The sequence below is a fragment of the Astatotilapia calliptera genome, chromosome 10, assembly GCF_964374335.1.
Source record: "Astatotilapia calliptera chromosome 10, fAstCal68.1, whole genome shotgun sequence".
NCBI lineage: Eukaryota > Metazoa > Chordata > Actinopteri > Cichliformes > Cichlidae > Astatotilapia > Astatotilapia calliptera.
The window spans coordinates 26,491,449-26,518,024 of record NC_137431.1 but is presented as its reverse complement, the minus strand read 5'-3'; the positions used below and the strand labels follow the sequence as shown (position 1 = coordinate 26,518,024).

At 40.3% G+C, this 26,576-nt stretch overlaps 1 protein-coding gene and 9 non-coding genes across 13 annotated transcripts; all 10 read right to left on the bottom strand.

The window, feature by feature from the left end:
* Positions 1-74: 74 nt before the first annotated feature.
* trnay-gua (transfer RNA tyrosine (anticodon GUA)) lies at positions 75-163 on the bottom strand. Its single transcript is given in 2 exon segments — positions 75-110; positions 127-163. It is a non-coding gene; the product is annotated as a tRNA-Tyr (tRNA).
* Positions 164-947: 784 nt separating this feature from the next.
* On the bottom strand, positions 948-1,036 carry trnay-gua (transfer RNA tyrosine (anticodon GUA)). The gene is given in 2 exon segments: positions 948-983; positions 1,000-1,036. It is a non-coding gene; the product is annotated as a tRNA-Tyr (tRNA).
* A 771-nt stretch (positions 1,037-1,807) lies between these two features.
* trnay-gua (transfer RNA tyrosine (anticodon GUA)) lies at positions 1,808-1,896 on the bottom strand. The gene is given in 2 exon segments: positions 1,808-1,843; positions 1,860-1,896. It is a non-coding gene; the product is annotated as a tRNA-Tyr (tRNA).
* Positions 1,897-2,680: 784 nt separating this feature from the next.
* On the bottom strand, positions 2,681-2,769 carry trnay-gua (transfer RNA tyrosine (anticodon GUA)). Its single transcript is given in 2 exon segments — positions 2,681-2,716; positions 2,733-2,769. It is a non-coding gene; the product is annotated as a tRNA-Tyr (tRNA).
* A 782-nt stretch (positions 2,770-3,551) lies between these two features.
* On the bottom strand, positions 3,552-3,640 carry trnay-gua (transfer RNA tyrosine (anticodon GUA)). The gene is given in 2 exon segments: positions 3,552-3,587; positions 3,604-3,640. It is a non-coding gene; the product is annotated as a tRNA-Tyr (tRNA).
* A 784-nt stretch (positions 3,641-4,424) lies between these two features.
* On the bottom strand, positions 4,425-4,513 carry trnay-gua (transfer RNA tyrosine (anticodon GUA)). The gene is given in 2 exon segments: positions 4,425-4,460; positions 4,477-4,513. It is a non-coding gene; the product is annotated as a tRNA-Tyr (tRNA).
* Positions 4,514-6,170: 1,657 nt separating this feature from the next.
* On the bottom strand, positions 6,171-6,259 carry trnay-gua (transfer RNA tyrosine (anticodon GUA)). The gene is given in 2 exon segments: positions 6,171-6,206; positions 6,223-6,259. It is a non-coding gene; the product is annotated as a tRNA-Tyr (tRNA).
* Positions 6,260-7,043: 784 nt separating this feature from the next.
* On the bottom strand, positions 7,044-7,132 carry trnay-gua (transfer RNA tyrosine (anticodon GUA)). Its single transcript is given in 2 exon segments — positions 7,044-7,079; positions 7,096-7,132. It is a non-coding gene; the product is annotated as a tRNA-Tyr (tRNA).
* A 784-nt stretch (positions 7,133-7,916) lies between these two features.
* trnay-gua (transfer RNA tyrosine (anticodon GUA)) lies at positions 7,917-8,005 on the bottom strand. Its single transcript is given in 2 exon segments — positions 7,917-7,952; positions 7,969-8,005. It is a non-coding gene; the product is annotated as a tRNA-Tyr (tRNA).
* Positions 8,006-9,291: 1,286 nt separating this feature from the next.
* Positions 9,292-25,770, bottom strand: ap2b1 (adaptor related protein complex 2 subunit beta 1). Of its 4 annotated transcripts, XM_026182022.2 has the most exons (22): positions 25,633-25,770; positions 23,453-23,506; positions 23,231-23,336; positions 22,244-22,379; positions 21,707-21,952; positions 21,354-21,544; positions 20,982-21,203; positions 20,424-20,544; positions 20,211-20,306; positions 19,988-20,103; positions 19,652-19,817; positions 18,570-18,668; positions 18,071-18,330; positions 16,151-16,343; positions 15,305-15,346; positions 14,137-14,289; positions 13,906-14,051; positions 13,677-13,806; positions 13,214-13,298; positions 12,771-12,857; positions 11,855-12,009; positions 9,292-11,251 (listed from the first exon to the last, which is right to left on the bottom strand). In XM_026182022.2, the coding sequence occupies exons 2-22, from the start codon at positions 23,487-23,489 to the stop codon at positions 11,177-11,179; spliced, it is 2,862 nt and encodes a 953-aa protein (XP_026037807.1). In that variant the 5' UTR covers positions 23,490-23,506; positions 25,633-25,770; the 3' UTR covers positions 9,292-11,176. The 4 variants fall into 4 exon arrangements, with proteins under 4 accessions (XP_026037807.1, XP_080163413.1, XP_080163414.1 ...); XM_080307287.1 differs by lacking the exon at positions 15,305-15,346; XM_080307288.1 differs by lacking the exon at positions 25,633-25,770 and having other exon boundaries at positions 23,231-23,338; positions 23,454-23,470.
* Positions 25,771-26,576: the final 806 nt, after the last annotated feature.

The window sequence follows — 26,576 nt, the reverse complement described above, 5'->3', positions numbered from 1 at the left end:
TTACACGCCATTGCAATCAATTTTTTCGTTTTTAGCTGCGTTCAATCAGAACAGACAGAAGGTATTGTAAAATCTCCTCCGAGCCGGAGTTGAACCAGCGACCTAAGGATTCCTGTTCCCATACACCTACAGTCCTCCGCTCTACCAACTGAGCTATCGAAGGGCTCACATGTGCAGTGTCTGGTTTGTTGGACCATCGGATACATGGGACCTAACAGAGTCTGTGTTTTGCAAGAATTCCATGTTGCAAGGACTTGAACATAACAAAACTGTATCTGTCTGACTCTACATGTTCCTTCATGCCTGAGGCACTGAACATATTTCACATCAACATGAGTATCCTTCCTTTTTCCAACTCTTGGGCTGCGTTCAGACGCAGGGGAGTACAGGGAGCAATTTTGAGAAATTGATACTAGAGCATAGGACTGTGTTTTTTTGAATGTCACTTACCTTACTGTTGGTAGATCCAACGCTGTTGGACCATGGGATTGCACCCAACTTTTTCTCTGAAAATTGTCCTAACCTGTCTGGAACATGTCTTATGTTCGCTGTGTGTTACACTGCATGGGCACCTATAGCTACTGACTTAGAACCCTTCACCTTATCAAGTCAAAGGGAGTACAGGAAGATGTTTTGATATTTCCCATACACCTACAGTGTCCCTCAAATGTATACTTGATTGTAGGACGGTGGGAGTTTAATGTCAGCGACCTTTAATGTAGATCAGTCTTTTTTGACCTAAGGACTTGGCCCTACTTTCTGACTGAAAACTAGAGTAAAGTGGGAGGAAACATGTCTTCTTCCAACACACAGAGAAGTCTTTGCTTTTCCAACTGATCACTGAAAGGAGTACAGCTATACTATGAATTGGAATTACACGCCATTGCAATCAATTTTTTCGTTTTTAGCTGCATTCAATCAGAACAGACAGAAGGTATTGTAAAATCTCCTCCGAGCCGGAGTTGAACCAGCGACCTAAGGATTCCTGTTCCCATACACCTACAGTCCTCCGCTCTACCAACTGAGCTATCGAAGGGATCACATGTGCAGTGTCTGGTTTGTTGGACCATCGGATACATGGGACCTAACAGAGTGTGTTTTGCAAGAATTCCATGTTGCAAGGACTTGAACATAACAAAACTGTATCTGTCTGACTCTACATGTTCCTTCATGCCTGAGGCACTGAACATATTTCACATCAACATGAGTATCCTTCCTTTTTCCAACTCTTGGGCTGCGTTCAGACGCAGGGGAGTACAGGGAGCAATTTTGAGAAATTGATACTAGAGCATAGGACTGTGTTTTTTTGAATGTCACTTACCTTACTGTTGGTAGATCCAACGCTGTTGGACCATGGGATTGCACCCAACTTTTTCTCTGAAAATTGTCCTAACCTGTCTGGAACATGTCTTATGTTCGCTGTGTGTTACACTGCATGGGCACCTATAGCTACTGACTTAGAACCCTTCACCTTATCAAGTCAAAGGGAGTACAGGAAGATGTTTTGATATTTCCCATACACCTACAGTGTCCCTCAAATGTATACTTGATTGTAGGACGGTGGGAGTTTAATGTCAGCAACCTTTAATGTAGATCAGTCTTTTTTGACCTAAGGACTTGGCCCTACTTTCTGACTGAAAACTAGAGTAAACATGTCTTCTTCCAACACACAGAGAAGTCTTTGCTTTTCCAACTGATCACTGAAAGGAGTACAGCTATACTATGAAATGGTATTACACGCCATTGCAATCAATTTTTTCGTTTTTAGCTGCATTCAATCAGAACAGACAGAAGGTATTGTAAAATCTCCTCCGAGCCGGAGTTGAACCAGCGACCTAAGGATTCCTGTTCCCATACACCTACAGTCCTCCGCTCTACCAACTGAGCTATCGAAGGGCTCACATGTGCAGTGTCTGGTTTGTTGGACCATCGGATACATGGGACCTAACAGAGTCTGTGTTTTGCAAGAATTCCATGTTGCAAGGACTTGAACATAACAAAACTGTATCTGTCTGACTCTACATGTTCCTTCATGCCTGAGGCACTGAACATATTTCACATCAACATGAGTATCCTTCCTTTTTCCAACTCTTGGGCTGCGTTCAGACGCAGGGGAGTACAGGGAGCAATTTTGAGAAATTGATACTAGAGCATAGGACTGTGTTTTTTTGAATGTCACTTACCTTACTGTTGGTAGATCCAACGCTGTTGGACCATGGGATTGCACCCAACTTTTTCTCTGAAAATTGTCCTAACCTGTCTGGAACATGTCTTATGTTCGCTGTGTGTTACACTGCATGGGCACCTATAGCTACTGACTTAGAACCCTTCACCTTATCAAGTCAAAGGGAGTACAGGAAGCTGTTTTGATATTTCCCATACACCTACAGTGTCCCTCAAACGTATACTTGATTATAGGACGGTGGGAGTTTAATGTCAGCGACCTTTAATGTAGATCAGTCTTTTTTGACCTAAGGACTTGGCCCTACTTTCTGACTGAAAACTAGAGTAAAGTGGGAGGAAACATGTCTTCTTCCAACACACAGAGAAGTCTTTGCTTTTCCAACTGATCACTCAAAGGAGTACAGCTATACTATGAAATGGTATTACACGCCATTGCAATCAATTTTTTCGTTTTTAGCTGCGTTCAATCAGAACAGACAGAAGGTATTGTAAAATCTCCTCCGAGCCGGAGTTGAACCAGCGACCTAAGGATTCCTGTTCCCATACACCTACAGTCCTCCGCTCTACCAACTGAGCTATCGAAGGGATCACATGTGCAGTGTCTGGTTTGTTGGACCATCGGATACATGGGACCTAACAGAGTGTGTTTTGCAAGAATTCCATGTTGCAAGGACTTGAACATAACAAAACTGTATCTGTCTGACTCTACATGTTCCTTCATGCCTGAGGCACTGAACATATTTCACATCAACATGAGTATCCTTCCTTTTTCCAACTCTTGGGCTGCGTTCAGACGCAGGGGAGTACAGGGAGCAATTTTGAGAAATTGATACTAGAGCATAGGACTGTGTTTTTTTGAATGTCACTTACCTTACTGTTGGTAGATCCAACGCTGTTGGACCATGGGATTGCACCCAACTTTTTCTCTGAAAATTGTCCTAACCTGTCTGGAACATGTCTTATGTTCGCTGTGTGTTACACTGCATGGGCACCTATAGCTACTGACTTAGAACCCTTCACCTTATCAAGTCAAAGGGAGTACAGGAAGCTGTTTTGATATTTCCCATACACCTACAGTGTCCCTCAAATGTATACTTGATTGTAGGACGGTGGGAGTTTAATGTCAGCGACCTTTAATGTAGATCAGTCTTTTTTGACCTAAGGACTTGGCCCTACTTTCTGACTGAAAACTAGAGTAAAGTGGGAGGAAACATGTCTTCGTCCAACACACAGAGAAGTCTTTGCTTTTCCAACTGATCACTCAAAGGAGTACAGCTATACTATGAAATGGTATTACACGCCATTGCAATCAATTTTTTCGTTTTTAGCTGGGTTCAATCAGAACAGACAGAAGGTATTGTAAAATCTCCTCCGAGCCGGAGTTGAACCAGCGACCTAAGGATTCCTGTTCCCATACACCTACAGTCCTCCGCTCTACCAACTGAGCTATCGAAGGGATCACATGTGCAGTGTCTGGTTTGTTGGACCATCGCATACATGGGACCTAACAGAGTCTGTGTTTTGCAAGAATTCCATGTTGCAAGGACTTGAACATAACAAAACTGTATCTGTCTGACTCTACATGTTCCTTCATGCCTGAGGCACTGAACATATTTCACATCAACATGAGTATCCTTCCTTTTTCCAACTCTTGGGCTGCGTTCAGACGCAGGGGAGTACAGGGAGCAATTTTGAGAAATTGATACTAGAGCATAGGACTGTGTTTTTTTGAATGTCACTTACCTTACTGTTGGTAGATCCAACGCTGTTGGACCATGGGATTGCACCCAACTTTTTCTCTGAAAATTGTCCTAACCTGTCTGGAACATGTCTTATGTTCGCTGTGTGTTACACTGCATGGGCACCTATAGCTACTGACTTAGAACCCTTCACCTTATCAAGTCAAAGGGAGTACAGGAAGCTGTTTTGATATTTCCCATACAGCTACAGTGTCCCTCAAATGTATACTTGATTGTAGGACGGTGGGAGTTTAATGTCAGCGACCTTTAATGTAGATCAGTCTTTTTTGACCTAAGGACTTGGCCCTACTTTCTGACTGAAAACTAGAGTAAAGTGGGAGGAAACATGTCTTCTTCCAACACACAGAGAAGTCTTTGCTTTTCCAACTGATCACTCAAAGGAGTACAGCTATACTATGAAATGGTATTACACGCCATTGCAATCAATTTTTTCGTTTTTAGCTGCGTTCAATCAGAACAGACAGAAGGTATTGTAAAATCTCCTCCGAGCCGGAGTTGAACCAGCGACCTAAGGATTCCTGATCCCATACACCTACAGTCCTCCGCTCTACCAACTGAGCTATCGAAGGGATCACATGTGCAGTGTCTGGTTTGTTGGACCATCGCATACATGGGACCTAACAGAGTCTGTGTTTTGCAAGAATTCCATGTTGCAAAGACTTGAACATAACAAAACTGTATCTGTCTGACTCTACATGTTCCTTCATGCCTGAGGCACTGAACATATTTCACATCAACATGAGTATCCTTCCTTTTTCCAACTCTTGGGCTGGGTACAGACGCAGGGGAGTACAGGGAGCAATTTTGAGAAATTGATACTAGAGCATAGGACTGTGTTTTTTTGAATGTCACTTACCTTACTGTTGGTAGATCCAACGCTGTTGGACCATGGGATTGCACCCAACTTTTTCTCTGAAAATTGTCCTAACCTGTCTGGAACATGTCTTATGTTCGCTGTGTGTTACACTGCATGGGCACCTATAGCTACTGACTTGGAACCCTTCACCTTATCAAGTCAAAGGGAGTACAGGAAGATGTTTTGATATTTCCCATACAGCTACAGTGTCCCTCAAATGTATACTTGATTGTAGGACGGTGGGAGTTTAATGTCAGCGACCTTTAATGTAGATCAGTCTTTTTTGACCTAAGGACTTGGCCCTACTTTCTGACTGAAAACTAGAGTAAAGTGGGAGGAAACATGTCTTCTTCCAACACACAGAGAAGTCTTTGCTTTTCCAACTGATCACTCAAAGGAGTACAGCTATACTATGAAATGGTATTACACGCCATTGCAATCAATTTTTTCGTTTTTAGCTGGGTTCAATCAGAACAGACAGAAGGTATTGTAAAATCTCCTCCGAGCCAGAGTTGAACCAGCGACCTAAGGATTCCTGTTCCCATACACCTACAGTCCTCCGCTCTACCAACTGAGCTATCGAAGGGATCACATGTGCAGTGTCTGGTTTGTTGGACCATCGCATACATGGGACCTAACAGAGTCTGTGTTTTGCAAGAATTCCATGTTGCAAGGACTTGAACATAACAAAACTGTATCTGTCTGACTCTACATGTTCCTTCATGCCTGAGGCACTGAACATATTTCACATCAACATGAGTATCCTTCCTTTTTCCAACTCTTGGGCTGCGTTCAGACGCAGGGGAGTACAGGGAGCAATTTTGAGAAATTGATACTAGAGCATAGGACTGTGTTTTTTTGAATGTCACTTACCTTACTGTTGGTAGATCCAACGCTGTTGGACCATGGGATTGCACCCAACTTTTTCTCTGAAAATTGTCCTAACCTGTCTGGAACATGTCTTATGTTCGCTGTGTGTTACACTGCATGGGCACCTATAGCTACTGACTTAGAACCCTTCACCTTATCAAGTCAAAGGGAGTACAGGAAGCTGTTTTGATATTTCCCATACAGCTACAGTGTCCCTCAAATGTATACTTGATTGTAGGACGGTGGGAGTTTAATGTCAGCGACCTTTAATGTAGATCAGTCTTTTTTGACCTAAGGACTTGGCCCTACTTTCTGACTGAAAACTAGAGTAAAGTGGGAGGAAACATGTCTTCTTCCAACACACAGAGAAGTCTTTGCTTTTCCAACTGATCACTCAAAGGAGTACAGCTATACTATGAAATGGTATTACACGCCATTGCAATCAATTTTTTCGTTTTTAGCTGCGTTCAATCAGAACAGACAGAAGGTATTGTAAAATCTCCTCCGAGCCGGAGTTGAACCAGCGACCTAAGGATTCCTGTTCCCATACACCTACAGTCCTCCGCTCTACCAACTGAGCTATCGAAGGGATCACATGTGCAGTGTCTGGTTTGTTGGACCATCGCATACATGGGACCTAACAGAGTCTGTGTTTTGCAAGAATTCCATGTTGCAAGGACTTGAACATAACAAAACTGTATCTGTCTGACTCTACATGTTCCTTCATGCCTGAGGCACTGAACATATTTCACATCAACATGAGTATCCTTCCTTTTTCCAACTCTTGGGCTGCGTTCAGACGCAGGGGAGTACAGGGAGCAATTTTGAGAAATTGATACTAGAGCATAGGACTGTGTTTTTTTGAATGTCACTTACCTTACTGTTGGTAGATCCAACGCTGTTGGACCATGGGATTGCACCCAACTTTTTCTCTGAAAATTGTCCTAACCTGTCTGGAACATGTCTTATGTTCGCTGTGTGTTACACTGCATGGGCACCTATAGCTACTGACTTAGAACCCTTCACCTTATCAAGTCAAAGGGAGTACAGGAAGCTGTTTTGATATTTCCCATACAGCTACAGTGTCCCTCAAATGTATACTTGATTGTAGGACGGTGGGAGTTTAATGTCAGCGACCTTTAATGTAGATCAGTCTTTTTTGACCTAAGGACTTGGCCCTACTTTCTGACTGAAAACTAGAGTAAAGTGGGAGGAAACATGTCTTCTTCCAACACACAGAGAAGTCTTTGCTTTTCCAGCTGATCACTCACAGGAGTACAGCTATACTATGAAATGGTATTACACGCCATTGCAATCAATTTTTTCGTTTTTAGCTGGGTTCAATCAGAACAGACAGAAGGTATTGTAAAATCTCCTCCGAGCTGGAGTTGAACCAGCGACCTAAGGATTCCTGTTCCCATACACCTACAGTCCTCCGCTCTACCAACTGAGCTATCGAAGGGATCACATGTGCAGTGTCTGGTTTGTTGGACCATCGCATACATGGGACCTAACAGAGTCTGTGTTTTGCAAGAATTCCATGTTGCAAAGACTTGAACATAACAAAACTGTATCTGTCTGACTCTACATGTTCCTTCATGCCTGAGGCACTGAACATATTTCACATCAACATGAGTATCCTTCCTTTTTCCAACTCTTGGGCTGCGTTCAGACGCAGGGGAGTACAGGGAGCAATTTTGAGAAATTGATACTAGAGCATAGGACTGTGTTTTTTTGAATGTCACTTACCTTACTGTTGGTAGATCCAACGCTGTTGGACCATGGGATTGCACCCAACTTTTTCTCTGAAAATTGTCCTAACCTGTCTGGAACATGTCTTATGTTCGCTGTGTGTTACACTGCATGGGCACCTATAGCTACTGACTTAGAACCCTTCACCTTATCAAGTCAAAGGGAGTACAGGAAGATGTTTTGATATTTCCCATACAGCTACAGTGTCCCTCAAATGTATACTTGATTGTAGGACGGTGGGAGTTTAATGTCAGCGACCTTTAATGTAGATCAGTCTTTTTTGACCTAAGGACTTGGCCCTACTTTCTGACTGAAAACTAGAGTAAAGTGGGAGGAAACATGTCTTCTTCCAACACACAGAGAAGTCTTTGCTTTTCCAACTGATCACTCAAAGGAGTACAGCTATACTATGAAATGGTATTACACGCCATTGCAATCAATTTTTTCATTTTTAGCTGCATTCAATCAGAACAGACAGAAGGTATTGTAAAATCTCCTCCGAGCCGGAGTTGAACCAGCGACCTAAGGATTCCTGTTCCCATACACCTACAGTCCTCCGCTCTACCAACTGAGCTATCGAAGGGATCACATGTGCAGTGTCTGGTTTGTTGGACCATCGCATACATGGGACCTAACAGAGTCTGTGTTTTGCAAGAATTCCATGTTGCAAGGACTTGAACATAACAAAACTGTATCTGTCTGACTCTACATGTTCCTTCATGCCTGAGGCACTGAACATATTTCACATCAACATGAGTATCCTTCCTTTTTCCAACTCTTGGGCTGCGTTCAGACGCAGGGGAGTACAGGGAGCAATTTTGAGAAATTGATACTAGAGCATAGGACTGTGTTTTTTTGAATGTCACTTACCTTACTGTTGGTAGATCCAACGCTGTTGGACCATGGGATTGCACCCAACTTTTTCTCTGAAAATTGTCCTAACCTGTCTGGAACATGTCTTATGTTCGCTGTGTGTTACACTGCATGGGCACCTATAGCTACTGACTTAGAACCCTTCACCTTATCAAGTCAAAGGGAGTACAGGAAGCTGTTTTGATATTTCCCATACACCTACAGTGTCCCTCAAATGTATACTTGATTGTAGGACGGTGGGAGTTTAATGTCAGCGACCTTTAATGTAGATCAGTCTTTTTTGACCTAAGGACTTGGCCCTACTTTCTGACTGAAAACTAGAGTAAAGTGGGAGGAAACATGTCTTCTTCCAACACACAGAGAAGTCTTTGCTTTTCCAACTGATCACTCAAAGGAGTACAGCTATACTATGAAATGGTATTACACGCCATTGCAATTAAGTTTTGTTAGGAAGCTGTTTTGATATTTCCAAGGTGAATTTAATTCAACTTTATTCCAATAGCCCCAAATCACAACAACAGTCGCGTGAAGGCGTTTTATATTGTACAGCAGATCATACAATAGGTAGAGAATCTAACAATCATATGACCCCACATGAGAAAGCAGTTTGGCAACAGTGGGAAGGAAAAACATCCTTTTAACAGGAAGGCTGAGGGAGGGGGGCTATCTGCTGCAACCGGTCATGTAGGTAAAGGTTAATAATAGTGTACTTTGGGGCAACTATTTAATTCTGGGAGACTTTTGAGTGTGATTAAGTCTCTTAGCAAGAATCCACAGCACGGTAGAGCTGCAGCCCTCTTTGCTCTCATGTTTCTGATAAACAGAAAGCCAAAGCAACTTCCTCAACATGGAGATGAAAGGTAACGAAAGGATACCCTTTATCTTCCACCTGCAGTCCTCTGTACCACTCACCCCCTTTTTCAGGTCTGCTGTGCTGCACATGACTTACAAAACACACAAATAAAAATAAAAAAACAACAACCATGCACCACCACCAAGGATTTGACGATTTATTGACACAAGATGTGGTACTGTGACAGTAACAAATCATTTACAACAAGCTTACAGCAATGACACAAACTTTTCCATTTCATAAGATGCCGTGACCGACCTCGGCCCACATTCTGTGCTGCTGGAAACATTTCTATTTGCAGGAGTGTGTTTAAGACGATGCTGTGTTTAGAAAAAAAAAAAACAAATAAAAAACTAATGGGATCTACAATGAAACGTAGGTTAGGAGCAGAATTTCAGACTTGAGGAAATCCACAGCTGAAATTAAGAAAGGGTAAAATGACAGCGAGCTCATGCAGGCACATTAATGTTCTCATCTCATGTACGTCACCAACACAACTGACACACTGGGATAGGGAGAAAGCATTTTTGCTTCATTTTTATACATAGTTACTAAACATTTTCTTACTACACCATTACTGGCCTACAGTACAACTCTGGGGGTTTGGGTATATGTACTCTAATGTTCATATAGCTCACACTATGCCAACTTTATAAGGATTCTTTTGAGAGTAATAAAAATAAACTTGGCAATTCATTTTTGTAAATGTGTGGTCCTGTGAATCTGACTTGGCGGATTTCCCACAGTTTAGCATTACATGAAAATCCCCCCAAGAAAATAAAAAATAAAAACACTGGCATTCAAATGACATGTAAAGCACATCAAGGAAATGAAACTAATGCAACAATAACACCTGTGAAAAGAAAACACACAGAGGTAGATGCACAATAAATAGGAATGAAAATATAGTTGTGAAAAGTGTGGCTGCAGTAAATGGGACCGTTTCAGAAAAGAGGAGGAGGAGAAGAAAAAAAAAAAAATCGTGTCAAGCAAATAACCGGAAACAGAGTGGCACTGGAGTGTGAACACAAAATTGGCTGCTCTTGCTTTTGTAGTGGTTGTAAAACTTTAAGAATTTAAACCCATCAATGTCCTTTATGCCACCTGCTCATCAGAAGACTAAACAGTGTAACTTTTCCTTTGCTTATGGATTTATTTAATTTTTGAAGAGCACACTTCATAAAATGTTATACTGAAGTTGTTTAATATCAGAACCAGCACAGCGAACTGCTTACGAACGCTTTAACAAGAAAAGGATAAGGTGGAGTGTCATTAAAAGGATTTAGAGCTTTGTGAAGACCGGATGGTTGTAAACGCCTCTGCCAGAAAGACCATAAATGGCATAAGGAAACAATGAAATGCCTAGATTTTGCAATTACAGGGTTGCTAACTTATCGCTAAGTTTCTCAATTAGTGTACAATGCTTCACAGTAAGGGGAGAAAAGTTGACATTTGTTTCTAAACAAATTGCACAAATTGTAAGTGATCCCACCAGATGTGGCAGAAGCAGTCAGACAGACGTTTCTGGTCTCAAAACAACAGAATACTGCTGTGACTCTGGAGGTACAACTGAAGCAAAGAAAGCGTCAAAAGTGGATCTAAATTAAAAGAAGTGCGAGCTGAACAAAGCAAGTCCCCACTCAGGACAATTTCATCATTAATCACATCTTCACAACAATAAGACGTAATGTTAAGGATGGAATGGTTTTCACTGAGATGTAAAAATAGGGGGTAGAATTAAGAGGATTTTAATGATGCTTTCAACTGCCAAAATAAAGGAAATGTCAACAGTACGCTTGATAATCACTCCCAATACCCTTTGTCTCATCTCACATTTACCCTGTTGATCACTTTGAGGAAAAACACAATCTCCAAAATTGCTTAGTATCCATCTTTTACTGTTTGGATTCTCTTGTTTTGGCAGTCAGCTGCACATACAAAAAAATAAAATAAAAAAACAAAACAAAACAAAAAAAACACTGCGGTTTGTTGTCAGGATGAAGCAGAGTCGGCAAGTGGTGAAGTGCGTCAATTCTTCAGCACAGAATCGTACATCTGGTAGACGTACTGAGACACTTCTGGAGCCCGACACTTCAGAGAGAGCTGTGGACAAAAGGAGAGCAGAGTTATAAAGGGAGACGCACTCACTCACACATTTATAAAGATGCTCAATCACAGCTCTGTTTACACTGCTTATACTGACCAACTGAGGAATAAAGGAGTAAAACTGGAACGAGGGATGTTATTGACAGTGCTTTTCCCATTTTACTTTGAGGATTTGTGCTGTGTACAAGGAAGGTCAGGATGTGGGTCAGGATCTTGTACGAATATTGTAGCGTGCTTCCCCTACTGAAGGGTAGTGCTGTGTAATTGTATTCCCTTACCATTTTATTACAGCATTCTCACTTTTTGTCCACAACTGAAATGATCAGCTCATTAACACAAATAACCGGTAATTATTTGAAAATCATTAGCTGCTTTTCGAGTAGTATAAGTTAAAATAAATAAATAAATACTGGTTATTTTCTGGATTCACTATATTCTATACCATGACTTACTGATTTTCACTGTATTTATAGTTACTTTGAACTTTTAACTGGTGGTCAGCTAAAACAAGAAAATCTTTGTAAGCGAAGGTGAAACTTTCCTCATTACTTTTTAAAACCCAGAACAGCGCGTCAAAATGTAAATCTTGTGATGCTATACCGTGTAGTTGGGGTTGCCAGGTTGAATGCGGAGCTCAGCCAGGATCCAGATGCCATTGGTTAGCTTCAGGGACTGGTAGAGCATGTCTTGGCCTTCTACATTTCTCTTGGCAATGGTGTAGATATTGTTATTCTGCAGCTTCCCTGAAACTGTGTCTGCAAGACCGGAAGGTTTCTCAGATTATGATTACACCTCACTCACATTTCAGAAGCCACATAAAAACACACACACAAGAGGGTGCTATCACTACTGGAACCATAATCACTTTAAGGAACTCACACTAATGTATGCATGGGCTAATACAAAGTCCACTACTGGCAAAGGGTAAACTAGGTTTGTGAGGATTTTAATCAACTTCAACCTTTAGATGTCAGTAAAGCTGGACAGATATTCTGAAAGTAGTACTGCTTTGGTCAACTTTTAGCTATCAGAATGCTAGGATTATAGTGGCAAAAATATTGTGAACTTTTTTAAAGGAAAGGAGATGTTCAGCATTGGTTAAAAAGAAAGAGTATCCAAAGATAAGCATGCGGGTGGAGAAAGAAAACAGAGAGAAATAAGGCTTTTTGGATAAGTTGGAGTATTTTTGATGTCTTAAAAATAACAGAGGTTTTTAAACACTGAGCTGAGAATGTGTTAATCAGTCATCTATATATTTAATGCAACCACGCTGATGATATGGTTAGCTTAAATTGTATTCAATCATTGAAACAAAGAAAAACTACTTCAAAAATGCATCATTGTGCCATTTGCCATATTTTGCACGAGTAAAAGCATTGTCTAATATTTTGATATGTTAGAGAAACTACCAAATAAAGAAGTATAGAGCCAAGTTATGAGGACGAGAAAGAAAACAATAAACAAGCAGGTAAAAATAATTTAACATGCTCATGAGATTTTTGACAAATTTGTCTACCTGCATTAAGGTGGCAGTCCTTTATCTGATACTGTAGCTCATTCTCATTTGGGATGTCTTTCCAAGTAGCCAGGAACACCTGTCGCTCTGAAGAAGAAAAAACAAAATATCCGACAGCAGTGATGTAGAAAGTGTTGGATGTTTCAAACCACTGACATTGATAATTCAAAGCCCTTTAAATGATTTACTGTTTTGTTTGATTCTATTCAGATCTATTATTAGGGATGAAGGAATTCTTTTCATTCCATAGAAATTACACTTCACAATAAGGTAGGTTTCAGTTGCCTATAACATACTTTTACAGCCCAAAAGCAGACTGAATATACATTTCCCAAGTAACAGCAATGTTTGTCAAGCTTCAATAGCTGTGAGGAATATAATTAGCCATTTAAGGAATAGTACCACACTGTTGTTGCTGTTTTAAAAGGTTTTAAGAATTTTACCCATTTTTCCATCCTCAACAAAGAATACATTGAGAGGGATGAGTACGCTGAAGTAGAACACATCAATGCTGTTCTTTACAGCCACCTATAGGAAAGACAAGAGAACATGGTAAGTTTGACATCTTGAGTATAACAACCAATATACTAACATTTGCATTCAATCAGGTTAAAACTGTAAACTAAACATCAGTTTCTAAAATATATTTTATGAGGGCTAGCTGTTTTTCTCAGTTTCCAATTCTTGTACTGAGTGCAAACACCCTGGAATTTTCATTTTTTGCAAGACACTGAGAAATTATTTCTGAACTAATGGCCATGTCACACTAAATAATAATTAAAAAAAACCAAACAAAACAAAACACACATTTCAGAGAGACAGAAAGAGCAAGACACCTGTCCCTGGCCAGGTCTTTAAATGTGTTCCACTGCTGATAAAATGTGTGGCCACTGTGTGCTGCTGTACCTGAAGATTATTGAGAGGGTCCATCTTCATAACTGGCCCAATGGTGTTAAGAGGCAAAGAGATCTCAATACTCTGATTGGGCATCAGTGGAGTATGAACGGGCAGAGGACTGGTGGGGATCACCCCAAAACTGCAGAAACATATATTAATATTAAAGTTAGTTTTAAAACGTTTCTGAAAGAGTGCAATAAGCAACGACATGACATTCCTGTTGAGTCAGATCACTGACCTGTTCTTGTTAAACTGGATAGCAAAGTCGGTCATGTGTTGTAGGGCTTTGTTGGTGAAAGTCATGTCCATGTACATGTGACCCTGACGGCGAGAGAATGTTCCAGAGATCTCGAGCCCTTTAGCTTTCACTGCAGGAAGCCATACCTGGTAAAAAGTACAACTGCAGTCAATAACACAGACAGTGTTTTACTTACGTTACACCTTCCAAGAAAAAGTTGCGTGAACTCACTGCTTTGGGGACTGCATAGCCTCCTGTGGTGATGGCCATGCCTGTGGAAAGCTCAAATAAGTCGTTGAGGCCACTGCTGGTGGCAGGAGGTGCAGGTGTAGGTGAAGGAGCAAAAGTGTTGGGGACTGATGACGGGATAAAATTTTGTCCCACCTGCAACAAAAATCACAACAAAAACACACACAAAACACAATCTAATAAAGTATAATTTTATGAAGTATCGCAGAAGACTTGAGAAACTTACTAAAATCTACTAAACGGGTCACACAGAAAATAAAATCTTAGACCAGAACAACGGAAGAAGCAACTGATTTGGTCTTTGTGATTATGAAGAAAAAAAACAAAAACAAGATTTCAATCACATCAAAATCACGATTAGCCAAATCAAAAAAATCAAATGTGAGATTAATTTAAAAGAGTAAAAATTTTGTTTTGCCTGTTTGAGTCCATTTGTTATAAAAAATATTATTTGAAAAAATACATTAGAAGTCCAAATTAACATCATATTAACTAAGCCTCTTACAATGTATAAAATCATACAAGAGTATGGAAAAGAGGGCATAAACAAATATATCAGTTCTGTGTATATTTTTATATGTTCAAATTGATGGAAAAAATTATGATATATTGATATATTGAAAGTGATATTGATGGAAAATATGAAAATCTACTATTTTCATAAGGTGGTTGTAATTATTGGTTGCCCAAAAAATTACAAAGGATTTAGAAAAGAGGTTTCTAGTCTATGAATGGCTCTACAACACAGTAAAATCTGTTGCGTCCTCATTACTACACAATGACCTCTTCCTTTCTTTAAAGCCTATAAATGGTGTCAGTGGCCATGTCACCACCACCCCCCCACCCCCAAAAATGACCATAAATATAATGTCTACTGCATTCCCACACTATGAATATTTAAGGAAGGTCTTAACAGGAAGTGAGAAAGAGAACTAAGTGATGTATTCATCCTGATGTCTGACAGAAGGAGAAGGCTTTCAGTTTGCCCCTGTATGCCTTTGTGTGTCCCATCAAAGACTTAAATGGGCTAAAACATTCAAAACATCCGTGTGGTCATCTTGTTGAAAAATGCGTGAGTAAGACGAGTGTGGTGGGTTAAATTCAGGAAGCATGCAGCATGCAGACGGCCAAACAGAAGGGCTTGACTTACTGCTGGACTTCCCCCAACACCTCCGCCCAGGTCTCCCCCCAGCTACAGGAGAGAGGAGAGGCCACCAAAGACAGCATCCAAACATTATCGACAGACCAAAGACACAAAGACAGAGACAGAGACTTTCTTAGCAACCATAACCCATCAAGAGGAGCCCTCACTTTCTGGGAAATATTAATCTCTGCATTGTAGGTTAGACATTAAAAAAAAAAAAAAAAAATCACTCTGCAAGGAGATTATGAAGAAATCCAGATATTCCGGCAGCTCGGAGAAGTGGTAATAGAAGACAAATACCTAGTAACATGTTTATGAGCCAATGTTACGGTATTAAAACATTTTAAATTTGTGTTACAGCAAGATACAGCATATGAGCATAACAGTTACTTTTTATCACAAGCGCACTTGCATGAACACATAAAACCCAGTAGAAAAGAAAATGGTGTCAGCAGGTACAAGATCTGAACAGGTCTTCTTCAACTATAACAATCCTAAGGAGGAACAAAGAAAAACTAACTTTTCATCATATACCCATTTCTTTTGGGAAAATTTCAGCTTTCCAGATGTTTTACAACTGCCTGCACAGCCTCTTTCCTCCTTAATGTGATGAAAGAGTCATTAAAATGAATGGTGATAACCACTAGGTAGCATCACGTAACCAGCACTGGTAAACTATAGAAGGATCTAATGGGAGTCAAAGCTTGAATACAGTATAAACGTCTATTATTATTCCATACAATGTGCCAAACACGTAAGACCCATTGCTGCAATGACAATTAAGTGCAATCGCTCAGTGGATCTTTACCTAAATTTAGTAAAGTAAGTGTGCATAAATATGCTCATGCTCACCAAACTGTCAAGGCCTCCTCCCAGAAGGTCCACCGCACCCATCTGCATGGAGGAGACCTGGGGCACATTGACTGGAGGACCCAGGTCCAGGTTCAGCAGATCACCCAACAGGTCACCCTGACTGGGAATGACATGTGGCTGGTCCATGGCTGCTGCTGGCCCACCGCTCACTGGGCTCTCACCTGTGTCGATGCTGTCGTAAGGCAAAACAGTAGACTGGTAAATGAAATGTACTTGGAAACTCAAATCCTAAGAGCTCCAAAAGTATCACAGATCACTGGAAAATTATGAAAGAATGCAAAATAGTAGAATCTTTAGTTATGAAGCACGGCAACAACTTTCTTTAACCTCCTAAGGCATGCATTTTTAATTTAACTTTGATATTTGGGCATATTGGGACCCAATGAATGTAAAAACAAAAGAATTACCAGTTCTTGTTTTGTTTTTTACCTGATTTTTGTTTTTTAGAAAAATGAGAGCCACATATGAGGATATTTGTTTAAAATTTTGATAGAACAGTGGCAGTATATTGTCCTTGTAGGTGGATGTCAGTCCCTTGTAGAGCAAAATTAAGTATTTTGGTCGAAATAACCCAAAATGTGATGTCCACATATGTGGACGCCAGGTCCTAGGAAGTTAAACATTATATTTGGGGGAGGTTTTTATTGCATTTAGTAGATTTACTGGAGAGTAGACAAGAAGGCAGGTGGGCAAAGATGAGCAGTAAAGGGCCATTGGGTCCAGGCTGCTGCATGAGATTTCCATCTCACCTTGTGAGCTAAACTAGCAGCAAACAAGCACACTGCTAAAGAGGGCCTTGTGCTACAGCACTGTGTTGGAACAGAAATGTCAAATTTTTTATATCATAAAACTTGTTTCCATTATGTAAATACATTTCCTTATTAAACTGGGACAAATACAGTACATCCACTTCAACGGAAATTCATCTAAAAGTCCTCAAGTCCACAGCTTCCTGTTGTAGATTCTTCTTTCACACAAGATTTTGCCTGACTCTTCAACATCAGTGGGGCATGAGGCAATATCTTAAGAGTTGGGCAATGTCCTGTTTTCGAAACTAGTTTAAAGCATAAACTGAGCTATGATTAACAAATTGAACAGTTCTCAGCTCACATATACAACATACAATATCACATTAATAAGTATTATCCAACATTTTCTTGAAACCAAACCAAATGCTTTGAAACCAGAAGACTGCATTTTAAACTGCTGGATGAATAAGAAACTCTGTCTTTATCTTAAAAACATCAAACCACTCACACCAATTACTTTTTTTTTTTTTTAAGTAGCACTAATTTTAACAGTTTAGACTTTAGACTCAGCTGCTTGTTGTCAAACAGATCAATACGGGCACATTCCTGGAAATTATGAAGTGGTACAAGTACAACGATAGCCACTATAGTGTTTCTGCTTATAAGCACCAGGGATCAAGCAAAATCTACTCCTCAACAATTACAGGTTGTGTAATTTTATCTCACAATTTCGACATATGACACATTTTCATGAACTGACCTTCCTGGCCAATTTGCAAATTTTCCATGCAACAGAACTGAACTGCTGAAGGGATAAATACTTCCTCTTATATATGGAAAATGGAAGCAAAGCAAAGTGCGACCAATATGAAATATCTGAATATAATCAGTTTACGCCAGTGTGATTATTAAAGTTAAGCTCCTTCCAAGAATTTCAAAAATTCAACCGTTTTATTACACTGATCTTTCAGGCCATCATGTCCAAAAAGCCATATATTAAAGTATGAGCTCTATGTATTAGTACAATGGACTAGTAGTGAAAGCAATAAAAGTTTTGCATGACAGCGTCCGGCACCCAGAACAACAGCTGGTAAAAGCAGCTGACATGACATTGTGTAGAACTGGTATGGCACTGAAAACAGTGTCTGACCTGCTGTGCTGAACAGGAAGGTGCTTCCGGTGGATTCCATGGCTTCCCTCCACAAAGGCGCTGGGGGGCTTGTGATACACAGAGGCCAGAGAACCAATGTGGCATATAAGCTCATCCAGTAGGGTGGGCTCTATTAGGTCGGTCTCCTCTGAGATTAGGGGTTTCTCTGACAACACCACCTCTTTAGCGGTTACGGGGTCAGTGGACAACAGGCGCCAATAAATGTAGCCTCTGTCACGCAGGTCAGGATTGTCAGAGTCCTGCATAGGAGGTCAACACGTTGTGCAAGTTATACTCAACATAGGCAGAAATCACATACCAGAAGATTGTGAGGACCACAGTTTCACAAGTCGTTACAAAAGTGGCAGCTAAGAAAGCTACATATCTGAGAATAATACTTTCATATATGTTAGAGAAAGAAACACTTCTCAGAGAGAGGGAAACCGAACAAGTCATCAAAATCATGCAAAGCCTCTTCAGAATAAAATATACGACTCACTTGAGTGGCCAAGCTGAGGACTTGCTGCACCAGCTCCTGAGTCTCTGATGGCTTCTTAAGGAACAGCTTGACAATGGCGGTCAACAGAGTAAGCTGGACCTGCAAGTCCGAGCACACACACACCATTGGAATATGGCTGTTTTACATGCAATGCCTTTGAAAGTCTAACCCCTCATCATAGCTGTGGTAGGTCAAAAAATATTTGAAACAGTCGATCCCCGACTACAACACTTAATGATATTTACAGAAACATAAATCAGAAAGGCCAGCTCTGTTCTGGGATGCTCTCTGGACCCAGTGGAGGTGGTGAGTGACAGGAGAATGGCGGCTAAGCTGTCATCCCTGTTGGACAACGTCTCCCACCCCATGCAGCAGACTGTGACAGCACTGAGCAGCTCCTTCAGTGGGAGACTGCGGCACCCACGGTGTGGGACGGAGAGATTTCGCAGGTCTTTCCTCCCCACTGCTGTCAGACTCCACAACAAAGACTTTAACTGAACAAACACACACATCCACACATGTGCAATAAGACTAAGTGCAATAATCTTTTCTGGCATCGTTGTATTTTTACTCAGTTGTATATAGCATTCGTATTCTATTTTTATCTTATTGTATATTTTTATTCTATTTTATTCTACTGTATATAGTATATTATTTTATTCTATTCTGTACAGCTGTGTACTGTATTTATTCTTATTGTATTCTAATTTTTGCGTCATAACTTTTGCACTGTCCACTTCCTGCTGTGACAAAACAAATTTCCCACGTGTGGGACTAATAAAGGTTATCTTATCTTATCTTATCTTATCTTATAAGATTATTGAAACCTTTCTTATTTAATTCATAACAATACACAATATAATTACAAATCATAGGAACATTGTTGACATTGTTAAAAAAGTCAAAATGATAAAATACATGAAAACATTTTATTATTCTAGATAAACTGTTAAAATTCAACTCAATGTTTTTTTGTAAGCAAGACTAGCCTTTCTGAAATATGTAATGCTGCTCTCGTATATTGTATCGTAATCTGTGTATTTTATTTTACATGAGTATTTTTTTTTTTTAAATAAACTTACCTGAGTGCTCTCATCATGGAAGCCCTCAAGGAAGCTCTCCAGCAACTCATCAGCGTTGTCAATCCGCTCAGCATACTCGCCAACAATCCAGATCATGGCAGCTCGAGCGTCAGGCTCATCCAAGGAATCCAGGTTCTCACAGAGTGTGGCAATGATGCTTTCATACCTAAAGAACACCATATCTCTAAAGTAAGAATCGGACTACACACTACACATCACATGAAATGACATGTACACATGTGAGCTACACAGTCCATCAATTTTTTAAAAAGGTTTATATAGAGCACTGGATAGTTACTCGATAAACACTTTTCACGCATTCAATGAGAAACCTACTTGTTGGGGTACTTGCGGAAGATGTCCCTGATGACCACAATAGCCTCCTGAACCACATAGTTGACCTTAGTCTGGATCAGGTCCAGCAGAGTGCTGACACAGCGCTCTGCCGATTGCTGAAGGGAAACAGGACAGAAACATCTGTCACCTTTACTACCAGAAAAGAGTTTTAAATTACTAATGACACATCATTATTTTAGCTCACTGGGCCCATAATTCTCACCTCAACTTTGATGGCACAGCGTCCGATGGCTCGTACAGCTTTACGCACAAAGTCCACATCTACCTCTGTGGCATACTCCTTCAATTCAGCCAAAACCTGCAAATCACAGAACAGAAGTGAATCATTTTAAAACTACTTTCTATAAATAATGTTAAAGATTTTCGAACAATTAATTGCTACAATATACTTTTAGTCTTGTTTTCTGTGAAGTACCTGGGCAATGTTAGCCTGAGAAGCCAAACGGATCATGATGTCCAGTTTCTCCAGTTTCACATAGATGGGGTCATTGTATTTGACAAAGAACACCTTGATCTCCTGCTTCAGGATCTCAGGCCTGCACAAAATCAATACATGACACATTATAGTGTGGCACCTAGTCCAAAAGAAAAATCCCAAGAAGGGATTTAATGCTTTTCAAGTAGCAGGCAACTAAGCATGTAAGTGTCAGTCATAGAGTAATATTGCCTGCTATAGCCCTTAAGCTGCTAGACAAGAAGGTTTATCCTGTGTGTGTGCTAAGGTTCAGTTCAGTGTGTACACACAAAAAATATACATTAAAAGGTGGTGAGAACAAAAATAGAAATCTGTCTTTCCCAGCTTCCAATTGCTTGTCATAAGAGTGTGTAAACAAACAAACACAGTAAAATATGAAGAAATTACAATAAGGAAATAACCAAATTTCAAAATCTATATATTAAAAATATTTTTAGAGTTAATATTAAACCCAGCAGCTCAACTTGAAACCTTTCTCTGTCCTTTCTGACAATATACCTCTTCTGGACGATGAGGTTGATGTTCCTCAGAGCCACATACTGGACCTCTGGCTCCCCGGAGAGCAAGGTGACCAGTGGGGGAGATAACTTCTTCAGCAATGTGTTGTAGTAGTCAGAATCCTTGGGCAGCAGCTCCAAGAACTTCATCAGTACCTTCACAGCTGACAGCACCACCGCTGAGTTGGCATGAGACAGCCGGGGGGTGACACGCTCACAGATGCTTTGAGGAGAAGAAGCAGAAATCCCATCATTTTCAGTGGTGTCATGTAGTGATAATGCTGGGCTTATCTCTGGTCTTAAAAGGATTTTTCTAACTCTGATTAATATCACAAATGGTGTAGTTTTAAGTAAAAGTTGACAGGACTGCTACCTTTGAGCCTCACGCTCATCCTTGGGGTTGTAGTTGGACAGGCAGTCCAGGATGAAGGTCTGTCCCCACTCTGTGCACTCGTTGAGGGCCGTCAGCAGCTTGTTGATATTCTGTGGATTGAGGTCCAGCAGGTTGCTGTTGGGGTGAGACTCACTGATCTCTGATAACGCAGCAACTGCATTGGCCACAACCTAAAATGCAAGATATGAAACAATAATGATTTCAACAATAATTAACTCTATATTAACTTAATTATTCTTTAATAGTAATCCAAAGGAAACTAACAGCATTTTTAAAGCACTAACACAACTTTGGGAAAGATACAGATAGAGGTGTAAAGTACTGAGACCTACCATGGGATTGGAGTCAGCAATAAGATCTCTCAGGGAGTCCAGGAAGCCCTGGTCCTCCACCATCTGGGCATTGATGTCATGAAGTTTAGCTACACAAACAGCTGCAGTCTTCCTCACATATGGGTCCTCATCCTTCAAGCACTTTCTCAGTGGCTCACACAAGTACTCTGTGATCTTGTCCACCCGAATGCAACCCATGGTGCGGACGGCAAGAGCCCTGATCAGAGGATTGGGGTCCTCACAGTCCTAAGGAATAGGCGAAGAAAGATTTTACATAGGTACAATGGGCGTCAAAGTTAAAAAACTAACTCACTTTGTAATTTGGAGCAAATCATGAGCTTGTGTGCAAGACACATCTGAAAACTGTACAAAAATCTTAATCCCTATTGGCATGTAGGAAACCCATTGATCGATCCTGTGCAACAGCATGGACAAACTATGGTAGCAGGAAAACAATAAAAAGTATTTTTAGATTTAACTGCCTTAGTGCAGATTAGTGTAGGATGCCGTTAATCAACAGTTCATTCTCTGTCTTGCCTTGACGAAGCTGTTAACGGCCATTATAGCCATATCAGGCTGGCTCTTGGCGTAGTTCATCAAGTAGAGGTACACCAACTTCTTCAGCTCCAGGTTGTCAGTCTGCATGCAGTTGACTACATCTGGGAACAAAGAACTGAGAGCAAAGCAAATTGACTTCAAAAAGGAGTACTAGACAATGTTGCGACACTGTCATGTTCTCTCACACTAGCTGTGAATTTACTGCATGAGTAACTGTCCTGAACTCACATCAGTACAAATCGGCTTAACGGACATATCATACAACTGTAGTATGACTAATTAATGTCTGTAAAGCTTTAGCACACTGTGAAAAAACACTGTGTGCAAAGTGATCATCAATAACGATGTCTGAATAGCCTGAAAGTAATAAAAACATCCTTTCATTCACACTTTTACCTCCTGATTTCTGAGGCTACTGGTCAGATATATAAAAAGAGTGAAAATGGCCAGAGCTCCAAGTACCTTAGCAACTGCTCTCTCCTATTTTTTAATCTCTGCTACTGTGTTCTCTTAATTTGCAATGACTGATTTCCTTGACCGATGGCAATCAATAGCAAAGCAGTGAGCCCCCTGAACAATACTGAGACTTTTATTTACTATTACTCTCTTAGCAGCACTGACAGTTCCAGGAACATATCCTGGGAGTTGGCAGAGAGCAGCGGAAACAAAAGCAGAGCCGGAAACAATGACCACACATCAGTCTACTGAGGATGAGACTAATCAGCTTTCCAAAAGCAAAACTCAGAGTTAAATATCAGCAGCTGAATTACTTAGGAGAGTGAAGGACTTTAATCCAATTGTCTGTTGGTCAGTAAGCACAACACAATTTTCTTCTTGTTTAAGATATTCGGTGCCAACACATAATACAACTGAGAAATCACAGACGCCACGTCACTTTGATTTGCTTATCTTATCACACTGTTATAATTATAGACCTGTGTGGCGCATGTCATAAATGCAGTGTACCTGACATCTTTGCCAACAGTCATGGCAGCAATGACCTTCTTCACTGCCTCTTTCCTCTTCTCCTTCTTCTCATTGTTCAGCTCTGCCTTCAGTTCAAAGATCTCCCCTGAAAGATGAATCAGATGAAGAGTTGACGGCAGTACTGTTTATATATACACTGCCATAGATTTCCAATCTCTAACATGCCTACATGAACAAAAACAATTTCTCTATCATACTCACCTTTTTTGTTTGTTGTGAAATATTTGGAGTCCGTCATGATTGTGGTCCTTAGTTCTGTAAAAAAATAAATAGATATATACATTTAAAAAAATATTACATAATCATTCAGTGAGGCTGCCATATGACTAAGTGGCGTGGTGACAAGCCACAAAGTAGTTCAATGAAATTCAGTCATCAGGTTTGCCTCCAACATAGTACACTGCAACAGCCAGTAACCAATCTAAAAATGTTACAGGTTTCTTCTATGACAGACCAACCTGATGTGTTTAGTTTCTAAATGAATGTATGAATAACTGCCTTACAAATATACAAGGTTACACTACAAGTATGGAGAACACCCCTTTCAATAAATAACTGAGCAAAATCTGTTGTGGAAATGAAAGCTTATGAGCCCCAAGCAAAATACCAAATATTAGCTGGAGTGGTGTTAAACACAACCAGTGGACTACAGAGCACTGTAATCGCATAGTCTGGATTCATTAATATGGCTTTATTTTCAGGAATTGTAATGGAGGATCCTGGGTTTGGCACAGGGTAGGAGAACCATTTATGTCTGAATTATACACTCCCAACTGTTTTACAGAGTATATGAAGTTCTAGTAAACTCTGAAATAGGCAACTTAATTTTATCATAATGCACCACACTAGGGAAGTACAGAATGCAATTTTATTATGTTTAATTTGTTTTTGTTATTATTCATTCCCCTTTCTTCTTCTTTCAGATGATTCCTTTAGGGGTCACCACAAAGGATCATCTGCCATCCTATCCCTTGCATCCTCCTCTGTCACACCAACCCTCTGCATGCCCTCCTTCGTTAAATGCATGAATTTTATTATTTTTATTTTCTTTGCAGTCTTCCTCTTTTCCTCCTGTCTGGCAGTTTCCTATTCAACATTGTTTGTCTGGTATTTCCACTATCCCTCCTCTGCACATGTCCAAACCATCTCAGCCTTGCCTCTGTAACTTTGTCTCCAAACTACTCAACCTGTGCTGTCCCTCTGTACTCATTTCTAATCCTGTCCAGTGTGGTCTGAGCATATTGTGCTTTGACAGCTCCAGCTCGGCCTTCCATCTTTTTTGTCAGTGCCACTAGAGCATATCTCTGCCTCTCCAGGCTCTCTTTCACCTGCTCCCTTGCTTCAAGCTCAACTGCAATTTGAAACATAGTCAAGCAAAATGCCTTCTGTAGAAAGGTTTTATGGTCAGATGAGACAACGATTTGACCACAGTGACAAGAGATATGTTTGGAGGAATAATGGCAGGGCTATCAAATCTAAGAACAGAGTGGCAGCTGTAAAGCACGGCGGTGGTAGATTTATTTACCAATTCTGACGAGAAGAGTGGTCAAGAATTATGGCTGTTGATCGCTAGCAAAAGCATCTGGGGAAGATACAACTTACTAAGGGACACTTAACCAAATATTAATGGGGGTTTATGTATATATTTGAATCTGTATGGATGAGAGAAAATCCAACATAATTTCAAACTTTTGCAGAGTTATTAATGATGTAAGCTCTACAATCATGCAAACCTGGAAAAGAATTCGAAGTTCGGAGCAATCATTAAAAGCACAAACATATGATATCGATGTCCATAATGACTGTATGTAAACCTATGACCACACATTTATGTATCTGTACAGCCCTAGCTAAAACATGCTATTACATTGAAGAAAACGTACTTAGCGTTACATCTTAAACAATTAAACCTTTACTTTAGCCGGCATTAGCCATTTTCTTCATCTGTATGGTGAAGAAGAACCTACTCTAATCTAACGGTGACATTAACTGCTCTGTGTTTCTGGGTGTGACGACGTTTGACCTCTCAACAAACATCAGGTTAGCTTTAATTAACCGGGAGGCACAGCACTTCCACTTAGCTAGCGTTAGCTAAATGCTAAATACATCCGCTCCCTCCTGCGATACCACAAATATTAACAACAAACTCCAAACACAGACAACTTCTAACATCAACCTGGGTTTACAGTCCGATATGACAAGATTTCGTTATGTTAAATCTGGAGTCAAAATAGAAACGTGAGCAGCGGCCCAGTTTCCAGGAGCTGCCTTTACGGTAGCTAAACGATGAGCAGCCCTGCAAAAATACAGTCGATACAAAATCACACCACAATGACAGCAAGGTTAAAAGAAGGTCCTGTATTGTATAATATCGCCCATACCTTGCTGAGTATACGTGAGAAGAGAAAAATATTCCACTGGGTGTCAGACGCAGGGTGCTCCTTCGTCTGTTTGGAGGAAGATGGAGAACCAGGATAACGATGGTGCGTTCACACTCATCGGAAACTGGACAACTTCCCTCCTGAGGTAAAGAATACCAGGATGCGTTGTTGCAGCGAACACATTTGGTTGATTTTATAACGGCTGTTAGTAGATGTTTGTATAGTTAAGATCTGCGAATATAAATGATGTATTATATAAAATGTATATGCAAATCCAGGAAACCACTAACGGCAATGACACCACACGGTTTCGAGGTCATGTGTACAAATCGGTCGGTAGGGTTTATATATTTTTTTGTAATTGGATTCACAGGCAAATATAAATCAGTGTAAACTTTAGTATTTAAAGGGGAAATTTACATTACATAATAAATGACTCTATATGACGGCACGGTTTCCTATGATCATGAATGCAACACTGGAGGGAACTCTTGGTAGGGATTTCGCCGTGTCCTCACAGCCAGGAAAAGAATTCCATAACATCAGCGTTTCACCTTCACTGTTGTCAGTGGTTTTGTGACATTTTAAGTACAATGAAGGAATACAAGACAGTCAGAGAGTTTTCAGAGAACTACGTGCACGGGTGAGAGATTGGATCATACTCACAACCGAGGCATTGCAGTCAGATTTATTTATACCAAGAGACAGTTGCGTAGCATTTCCTGTTTTTCAAGCTTACTTATTAGCATGTGTATGTGTGTGTGTGTGTGTGTGTGTGTGTGTGTGTGTGTGTGTGTGTGTGTGTGTGTGTGTGTGTGTGTCAGGATGTAATGGCATGTGATACAAAAATATATGAACATTTTAATACATTTGAAAGCTTTATAACGGAGGTATCTTTTAATAATAGACATCTGCAGTTTAAACTTAAAAGTTACTTCTATCAA